The sequence below is a fragment of the Panthera uncia genome, chromosome B4 (genome assembly GCF_023721935.1).
Source record: "Panthera uncia isolate 11264 chromosome B4, Puncia_PCG_1.0, whole genome shotgun sequence".
NCBI lineage: Eukaryota > Metazoa > Chordata > Mammalia > Carnivora > Felidae > Panthera > Panthera uncia.
Genome location: NC_064809.1, coordinates 103,071,300 through 103,082,057, shown reverse-complemented (window position 1 = coordinate 103,082,057; position 10,758 = coordinate 103,071,300). Strand labels below are relative to the sequence as shown.

At 35.2% G+C, this 10,758-nt stretch overlaps 1 protein-coding gene and 1 non-coding gene across 2 annotated transcripts in view; both read right to left on the bottom strand.

The window, feature by feature from the left end:
* TMTC2 (transmembrane O-mannosyltransferase targeting cadherins 2) overlaps window positions 1-10,758 on the bottom strand; it is a 399,137-nt gene that overhangs the window by 178,911 nt on the left and 209,468 nt on the right. Inside the window, exon 4 of the mRNA XM_049626018.1 lies at window positions 4,707-4,821. Coding sequence (XP_049481975.1) covers window positions 4,707-4,821 — 115 coding nt within the window. The remainder of the gene's footprint in view (window positions 1-4,706; window positions 4,822-10,758) is intronic.
* Window positions 9,046-9,191, bottom strand: LOC125920459 (U12 minor spliceosomal RNA). Its single transcript, XR_007457059.1, has one exon. It is a non-coding gene; the product is annotated as a U12 minor spliceosomal RNA (small nuclear RNA).

Below are 10,758 nucleotides of genomic sequence, written 5' to 3'. Positions count from 1 at the left end.
AAAAAAAAAATTGTGAACATGTTTAGTGACAGCTAACTAGTCTTATTGTGGTGATTGGCTCAATACATACACATATTGAATCATGAGCTACACCTGAAACTAATGTTATATTTCAATTACATCTCAATTTTTTAAAGTAGAATTATGTACTGTTTCAAATTTCACATTATATGCTTATTACCTGTAAGCATGGATTGAAGTGATATCAAAACCTTATAATTAATGGATTTAGGCAATTTAAAACAATTTCTGCAGTACTTTCTCCTTGAAAGCAACTTTTAGCTCAGTTGTGCGAACTCATGATCCTTCTAACAAAATTCTACAGTAAAAGTTCAGTAAACTTAGTAACTGTCATTAAAAAATAATAATAACTGATACTCTCTATTAGATGTAATTACAGTTGTGTAGGGGTGCCTGGGTGGCTCAGTCGGTTAGGCGTCCGACTTCAGCTCAGGTCATGATCTTATGATTTGTGGGTTCGAGCCCCACGTTGGGTTCTGTGCTGACAGCTCAGAGCCTGGAGCCTGCTTTGGATTCTGTGTCTCCCTGAATCTCTGCCCCTCCCCTGCTTGCGCTCTGTCTCTGTCTCTCTGTCTCTCTGTCTTAAACATTAAAAAAAATTTGTTTTAAAGACGTAATTACAAGTATTTTATTTATATATGTAAAAGTAGTTAGAATTAAGTTTTTTCTTCTAGGTTTAAAAGAAATGTACTGAGGTTATTTTTTTTTCCCACATCCTTGGTTTATCTCTGCCAGCTTGAGAAGAAATACTATGACTGCATGGGTATAGAGTCAGAACATCTTAAGTTCAAATACTGGCTTTTCTTTTATTTGTGTAACCAACACAAATTACCTGAGTTTCATTTTCTTCATTTTGTAGGCCTCATTTGAAGACAAGCTGTTATAACATATGTAAAGAACTAAGAGTGCTTGGCACATAGAAGTAATTCAGGTAATTATTAACAGAGAAAAAAATTAAAATTATTCCATAATTTTATAAATAGGCAACTGAACTTCATACATGCACCTCTCAGATATAACTTGATATTAATGCTACAGAAAAACATCCTCAAAGTTTTAAAATCTTTTAATGCAATGTTCCCTAAACTTCAGATATAACCACCTATCATTTGTATTATTACTTACTTGATGTTTTTCCAAATCATCTTTTCTTCCTTCTATCCCCACCTAGAACATTTAGATGAGCTAGTTATATCTTTAAACTATAAACAGAAAAATAAAATTATAGGGATTAAAGATTATCTCTGACCTCCTAGAATCATCTTGTATCTGGCCAGTGGTGGTGGACCTCACTTTGGTAATCAGTGTTCTGAAGTTACATAATAATGTATGTCTAGAGATCATTTTCCTAATAAAAATTCCTAACACCATGCAGTTTTTTCAGTAGTTTCCAAAGCAGGTAGATTTATAAACATTGAAGATGTTAAAAAGAAGAATGAAAGAAAGAAAGAAAGAAAGAAAGAAAGAAAGAAGAAAAGAAAAAAAAAGAAAAGAAAAAAATAAATAAATCTAGGTTACTGATTAAAAGTTAAGTACAGGACCTAACAGGAGCTTACATGATTCCCAAAAGCTTCTAAAATTAATTAATAAAAATGGGCATTTCGTGCCAACGATATACTAGGTCCATTATTTCAGGCTTTGGTCATAAACATCTTTAAGAGATATAACTGTAACTGAGGATATGAAATGTACTAATAACTGCTACTACCACGAAGGAGGGATATTAGGTTACGTTAACTGATAAAACTGAGCAAAGCACATTTCTTTTCTTTCAAAACTGAAACAGAACAAGAAGAAATTTCTGTATATCAGAGAAAATTAAGGAATAAAAACAGCATATATACCTTAAAAGAAAAACTGTATTGTCAAATAGTCTCTAAATGGTCCATGAGAAAACTTGGCTTTTTTCAAAACTATGTAAATAAACAGAAAAAACAAAACCAAAAACAAAAGTTTGCTCATAAGGACATATAATACCAGACACATTTATAATATTACAGGTGGTAAGATATTTACCTTGGTGCATTTTATTAATGATTGATCAAAAATCAATGGGTAGCTCAGTCAGTTAAGTGTCCTACTCGTGGTTTTGGCTCAGGTCATGATCTCACGATTTGTGAGATTAAGCCCCACATCAGGCTCTGAGCTGACATTGTGGAGCCTGATTGGGATTCTCTCTTTCCCTCTCTCTCTGCCCCTCCCCCACTTGCACTCTCTCTCAAAATAAATTTGAAAGTTTTTTAAATAAAAAAATAAAAATAAATCAATGAAGAATTCACTTCTTTTGAAATATAGTTATTTAGTATCAGAATTCTATCAAACACATGGACTTTATAATCCAATATTTTATAATGATTGGTAACATTTCTTATGGAATTTAAGCCTCCCCATTTGACCTAACAGTTAAGTGTAGTTTAAAAAACCTGCCATATTAATTAAAAATATTTTGGAACTATATATGGCATTTATGCTACATCTCACTTATAAATAAGGGGGGAAAAAAACGTTTTGTTAATAACCACTTTTCCAGCAAGGATTTTTCATTTGGATTTGGGAGGTCTATCCATTCCGTAACAGTTCAAATATATAGCCACAGAGGAAGTTACAAGATGCAGGTTTTAAGTTACATGTAAAGGGTATTTGTCTAATTGAATAAATTTCTCTTCTCAGCAAAGAGTAAGCCTAGATAGATACACTTCCTTCTTCTTTCAAGCCATGCCAGATACCGCCAGGAGGTAGGTAACCTGAAACTACTGGCTGTAGGTTCTTTAAGAAAAAGAAAGACAAGCTCAGTGAAGAGGTTCTGGTTGTTCAGTTTACTCTGTCCTCTGAAAATCTGTGGGGAATGGGCACGAGAAGAAAACTGGTCCCTTATTACAAGACAAGGGGTCCCTGTGACAAAGTTACTTTCAGATGCAAAAAAAAACAAAAAAAAAACAAAAAAAAAACCCAAAAAACATTGGTATACATGTATTAAACTGATAAGGTTCTTTTTTCATGAAATAAAAATACTGCTAATCACTAATAAAGTAACATCACATAATTTAGATGAGGTGGACATGGAGAAAGCCTTTGTAGACGTATCTAAGTATACTCATTCAAGTAAAAAAAAAAGATGGGAATACGTATTTCATGAAAAATTACAGTAATATACAGGGTGAAGCAAGAAACAGTAGAAAGCAAGTATCAGGGAGAGTACAAACTGGAGAGGGTGTGCCCCATCTAAATGCATTCCAGGTAAAAACAGAAAACTGAACACTATTCACGTCAACACAAAACACATGCTAACCTAATTTAGACCATAGGCCAGGAGGCTGAGATCCTGGTGTTAAAGTCTGGGAGTTTGAATACAAGGTAAATGTAGGAACAGGAAGTTAAACCGAGCTCACCTTGTCTACTTTTTCTTAAAAATCTAGATTTTTTTTTGTTTATTTTTATTCATTTTCTATTTTTTCTGTCTGTTCACTTAGATTTAGCCAGTACAAAAGATTTAGATATAACCAGAATACAAACACATATTAAAAATTAAGTTGCCAAGTTAGTTTGATACTATCAGTATTACTTCATCCATTGAAGATAAGCAGTAGACATCTTACTATGTCTGGTCCCTTCCTACAGGGACTTGGTCCTCCTCCCAACCATTCTAACCATGGAGGCCCTGCCAAAGGAGGTGTGCTACTGCCTCTGCCACTCTGCCCCATGGTTCACTCAAGAGAGGACACACGACCCCAGAAGGGTCACTCAAAGATCTCTACCAGGATTAACAGAGACACCAAGGCAACCCCTCCTGAGATTGAAAAGGGTCATGACATTATGTCTATAAAGGTATACAAGTTGTCTTTGCAACTGACAGAGCCCCACAGGAAGAGGAATGAACCCAAAGGAAACTGGATACAGAAAATGGAGACAAATTTCTGAAAGGTAAAGCACCTGATCTAATTGTGCCTACGTTTAATCAACTCCAGAAATTTTCAATTATAGGAATTAATAAATTCTCTTTTGTGTTTAAGCAAATTTAGACCAAGTTTCTATTACTTGCAAACAAAAACGTGTCATAAATGTAAGAGACAAAGAAGATACTTGGGTTTTGCATATATCCATTAATATCTTACTGCATCCTCTTTCCAGGGAAAAACAGCAAATTTTTCCCCAAGGGATTTTTCTAACCTGACATAGACAGATACTCTGACTTAATTACCAGTACCTTTGCAGGGGGAGGGCTATTAAACCACATTTTCTTATTTGACAACTCCCCAGATTTACTACACGTTCTATACATACTTGGACGCAAACAATTCTTTGATAATAATGAAAATATTGATTATATGAAGTATCACACATAGCAACCTTATTTCCTGATCCCAACTAAGTGTTAATGGAACAAACTTCAAACAAACAGAACTGAAAGCATTTAAACCAATTTTTAGGTTATATATGAAGTACCACAGTACTTCAAGAAAATTCAACCATACTACATCAATAGACACGAATATTTGGGCCAATGCATAGGCCCAAAACAAAGAAATCACAAATACTAAGCACCTACTAGTCTCACAGGCATGATTAATGAAAAGACTGTTTCAGAAAAACAGCTATCATCATTTCCATTTCCAGCAGTTAAATCAATAGTCTCTCACCACAGGTTTCAAAGATGAAGCAAACCAGAGAAAGTAATGCATACTCACAAATTATAAAGCATGTCAGCCATGTTGCTACGGTAGTACAAAGCATTTCTATAGGCGCTTTCAGCTTCAGAAATTTTGCTCTGACTCTTCAGAACATTTCCAAGGTTACCCCATGCTGCCAAGAAGAGAAAGAAGTATTCAGGCTGAGCGTCAATCCAATTATACATGACATAATATCAGGGCGTCAGGAAGTACCACAGGGAGAGAAAACCTCCATAAAGCATTCTTAAGAAGGAAAAATTTATTTCCTTTATAATCCAACATTTCATCAAACCAGGAGATTAAATACAATCGAAGTCTTAAAAAAATTAAAGTAATTATTATGTCTCAAAGCTGATATACATATGCAGTTCATCATAAGGCCAAGAACAATGTTATCTTAAGATCATCTACAAAGACTTCAGGCTCTTTCAAATTTCAGTAGGGGTCTGCATGGCCTGAAATTATTGTAAACTTACTGAACCAGAACTGTAAGAAATCATCTTAAAATAAATAAAGATTTCCATTCAAATACGATAAAACTGAAAAATGACATAAGAGAACAGCATATAAAGCAAGATAACTAAGATCAAAGCTATAAAGAGGCTTAATCATCAGAAACATGACACTTCTTAAAACAGTTAAACATATATGGTTTATTCAGATATAATGTTCTTTTATATGCTCCTTGTTAATAAATTTATTTGTAGGAAAGCCAGTGTCTCAGTATTTTCACACATAATACTTTTTTTTTAATTTTTTTTTTTAACGTTTATTTATTTTTGAGACAGAGAGAGACAGAGCATGAATGGGGGAGGGTCAGAGAGAGGGAGACACAGAATCTGAAACAGGCTCCAGGCTCTGAGATGTCAGCACAGAGCCCGACGCGGGGCTCGAACTCACGGACCACGAGATCATGACCTGAGCTGAAGTCGGCCGCCCAACCGACTGAGCCACCCAGGCGCCCCTCACACATAATATTTTTAAAAAAATCTGTGTTTTGGGGTGCCTGGGTGGTTCAGTTGGTTAAGCGTCTGACTTCTGGTTCCGGCTCAGGTCATGATCTCACAGTTTTGTGAGTATGAGCCCCGCATCAGGCTCTGTGCTGGCAGCACGGAGCCCTGCTTGGGATTTTTTCTTCTCTCTCTCTGCCTCTGTCCTGCTCATGCTGTCCCTGTCTCAAAATAAAGAAGTACACTTTAAAAAAATAAAAAATAAAAAAATATGTGTTTTCTGTATGCTTTTTCTTTTTCACCCCAAGTAATCATGATGTTTCAACATTCAAAAGACCAAACCTACACTATTAACAACTGTCTATACAGTCTGCAGACTTAGGACTCAAGCCTGGATGCTTCTGCTGCCTTTCTTCTTTACCGAAAGGAGAGGCGGTATTGAGTCCTAAAACCAGAGTCCTTCCCAGGCAGAGGGCAGGGATGAGAAGGCTTTTGTGTATCGAGAATATACTTATTTGGATAATTACTGACTTTATCTGAAGAATGAAAGGGGTTTGGCAGTATCAATTTTTAATGAATAAAAAAGTGTAGAATCTTTTAGTAATGAAGTTGCCTGTGTGCCCTGCTAATTTAACACTGTGCCTTAATTTACTCGTCTGTAAAACAGTTAAAATAATTAGTATTTCATGGGTCTTGTGATAAGGATTAAAGGTGTTAAGACACGTGGCAAACACAACAAATATTTGCTATTATCATTAATATTATTGTGATCGGTGCTCTTTTCCAATTTACCATGTCAAGCATTGCTTATAGAAACAATGTCAAATATAATGCATTATATGCCATTATGTTATCTACAGAGAATAATAATCTTCTATATTTGGAAAGTCATATAACTCCTTTTTCCTCTGATGGAAAACAGAGGGAAAGCACTGCACTTACAATTACTCATCACTTAATAATGTCACATACCACACCACACCCTTGAAATGGATCGTCTCACTGAGCTCTCAACACCGACCTGTACATAAATACCCCATTTACTCTGTGAGTGAGGAAACAGACTCAGAGACACTAAAGAACTTGCAAAGTTAAAACAAAAGCATTAGAGCAGGAATTCTAATCCAAGAGTGGTGGCTTCCAAACTTTTTCCACCATTCACCTAAGATTTTCATACCACATTTCATCTTTCACTGCAAACCAACTTTCACACACTACAAATCAGACCTTGGCATTATGAATCCATGAAAAATTGAATCCTTAAGCTGAAAGATAAAACTTAGTTTTAAAATATTGTCGAATTAGTTTATAATATTGACAGTTTATAATATTGAATTAGTTTATAAGTTTATAATATTGTCAAATTACTTTATAATATCCAATAATATAATATTGGAATAAAATTCCAATACTAAGTTCAGTAACAGGAAATATAAAGTAGCAGGAAAAGCATATAGTAAAGTAAGTTATAATTATCTTCAAACTTAATAGGTATAATGTCACATGTATTTTATATCCAGTCCTGCTTCTCCTACCATCACCATTACCAAATTAATAAAGTATGGATCTATGGAAACTTCTAATAGCCAGGTTGTTTTCAACCCACTTCACTTCTCTCAAAGTTCTGCTTTGATTGTGGCATTAGTGAATGAAAGTATATTTACATTGGAATCACTCCACAGAAATTCCTCCAAGTATTAATTTAAGCATCAGGAAAGCACCATCATAATACTATCTCATCCAACCCATACTCTTGGAACACAGATGCTGAACAAAAAACCAATAGCAAAGAACTGATTTGAATATTTTAAGGCATTTTTTTTTCAGGAACTTACATCTCAATTAAATAATAAACTAACAAGTGTTTCTCTTTTTAATAGTCAACACACATTGAGTTATGCTCAGAATATGTTTACTGAGTTGGCCATTTATTCATTTATGTACGTATCTAATTATTAAACAAATATTTGCTAGCACCTAGTTGGTGCCCGGAACTTTATTAGGGGCTGGGTGCACAGACCCACACATACATACAAGTTCTCACCCACGTGGAGCTTATGTTTGAAGTGGCTTATGTGAAGAAGCTTATGTGAAGAGGAGTGGGGAAGGAGGACCACAGCAGAGAATAAATGGGTTAACTTCAGATAATGCTAAGTGCTATAAACAAAATAAAACAAAGCTAGGTAGACTGAATGAGGCCAATTTATACAGATATCTTAGACACGGGGAAATGTATGTGATATCTAAGGACTAAAAGATAAGGAGCTCAGCCTTACAAAGATTGGTGATGCCAGATAAGGGGAATAGTAAAAGCAAAGGATCCAGGGTGGCTTCCACTGGGACAGGCAGCAAAAGAGATGGTTATTTCAAAGTGAGAACACAACTCAGAATTAAAAACCACCAGCAAGGTTATCTGTGGCAAAGCCACAATGTAATACCATGTTTCTTGTTCTTTGTCCAGATGGAAGCCTCTCACATCTTTATGATTCAGTCATTGCCCTAGGTGACTGGGACAAGAAAAAGAAAATTCCCAAATTAAGCATATACTTGTATTTATTTTTTTTTAATTTTTTTAACGTTTATTTATTTTTGAGACAGAGAGAGACAGAGCATGAACAGGGGAGGGGCAGAGAGAGAGGGAGACACAGAATCGGAAACAGGCTCCAGGCTCTGAGCTGTCAGCACAGAGCCCGACGCGGGGCTCGAACTCACGGACAGTGAGATCATGACCTGAGCCGAAGTCGGACGCTTAACCGACCAAGCCACCCAGGCACCTCAAGCATATACTTTTAAAACAATTTTACCTACTTATGGAACAAAGAGGAAGGAAGGAAAAAAGTGGGGGAGGGGGAGGGTAGACTTTGATGTCCTGAACTCATCAGACTCTCACCACCAGGCTGTTTTTTTCTATTATATATTACACATTCTTACAGAATACCAACTTGAGACAAGATTACTTTCAATCCATGATAAATGAGACAAAGCAAGATTACTTCATAATTTTACTAAACAGAAAAAAGAAAAAGGCCAGTGTACAACCCAAGAAACACCAAAAACATCCCTCTCTCTTCCTAAATGAATGGCCTCTTTATCCAGTCACAGAATTGATTCAGCATCCAATCTAGAGAACACCCTGCTTCTTTAGACACTCTCCCAAATCACCCAACCAATATTCAAATTCTATGACACAACCTCAGGATGCCCATGATGTGGTGTTCCCTCAGTGCAAGTAGTAATTAAGCCAAATTCCTCACTACCACTGTGTTCCTGATGGTCTTAGGCTGAAAGGCATCACACTCAAATATGAAAACAATTTCTTTTCAAAATCCTGCCCCCCCCCTTTTTTTTTCCCCTCAAGCTCATTTATTACCTGCATTCCAGTCTCCTCTTTCAGTGTTAAAGAAGAACGGGCAGATCACCACTACCTGGCTTCCTGCAAAGTGGGCAGGTCACCCTAGGGCAAACTACCAGCTCAAATATTTGTCTCAAATTAGCAGTGAGCATTCGGGTGTCCCCCAAATCATTATTTTCCTTACCCATAAGTTTAAGGCATCAAAATCCCTTTTTTCTTAAATAACTGTTCTTCAGTACTGTGTTTACCAAAATACATTTTAGGCTTTGGGTGTTTGTTTGTTTGTTTTGTGGTGTAAAAACTGCTGTCACTATTTCCACACATTCAAATTTAAATATGATTAATTATTGCATCACTGCTACAAAAACTCAATGCTGGGGCACCTGGGCGGCTCAGTCGGTTGAGTGTCCAATTTCGGCTTAGGTCATGATCTCATGGTTTGTGAGTTTGAGTCCTGCATTGGCTTCTGTGCTGACAGCTGGGAGCCTGGAGCCTGCTTCGGATTCCGTGTCTCCCTATCTCTCTCTGCCCCTCCCCTGCTCACACTCCATCTCTGTCTCTCAAAAACAAATAAACGTTAAAAAAAAATTAAAGAAAAAAACCCTCAATGCTAACATAAAGATCACTTCTAAATATATAAAACTATCTTATAGAATATGACCTAAAATTTAAAAATTCCACTGGGGTCAACTAAATAGTAATTCTTTTCATAAAAGTGATCATTTATCGTATTTCAATAAAAATTTTTAAAAAATCAATGAATTAAAAAAAACATTTAAAATTTAGCTATCACAGATATGGTTTAGAAGAAAACACATTGAAGTGAACTATAAAAAGTATATTTTAGGAGGGCTAACGTCATGATTTCACAGCTATATAATTATCCTAAAGACTTAATCAGAGTAGCCAGGGTTTTTTTCTTGTTGTTTTTTTTTTTACTTAAATTTGATCATATCAACCAAGTCAACTTTTTTTTTATATCAGATCAATTTTTAAATGTAGCTAGTCTGAGTAATTGAAACTACCCAAACTATCCAAACTTGAAAAATATGGAGAAATATTCTAAGGCTCATGGGTAGGACAATTTAACACGATTAATATAACAATTAACATTAATTTTCCCAAAATTAATCTATAAATTCTAAGTAACTTCAATCAATATTTTTGCATTGTTTATTAGTATACTCAGAAAATATATTCTAACCACAATCTAGGAGAAATATAAAACTTGAGTTTTATACCATATTTATCATATGCAAAGGTAAATTCCAGATAGCTTTAAAAGTTAAATGTGAAAAGATAAAGCTAACAAGGATATGTAAGAGAATATCTTGTGGGAGGAAACGAGATTTCTTAGAAAGACCTTCAAATATAACTCAAAAGGTTTAAAAAATGATGAATGTGAGTATCTCAAAATTAAAGACTTCTAATTATTGAGGGATAACAGGGACAAAGTTAAACATGCATTAATACATCAGGATAAGATATTTCAAACATTTAAATAAAAAGAAGAAAAAACTAACAAAGCAACCAGAAAAAGATAAATCCAACAGAGAGGGGAAAAAAATGGGCAAAGGAAATGAACATAAATTAAAACAAAATAAGTAAGTTAAAGCATTTTAACTAATATCCAAATTCCTTAGCAATCCAGAGAAACATAAATGAGAACAATGAGATTTGAGACTGGCAATATTTAGAAAACCGGATAAAACCAAGTACTAGTGGGATTGTGGGGGAAGGCCCAGTGTACTATCTGGTGGCAGTGTAA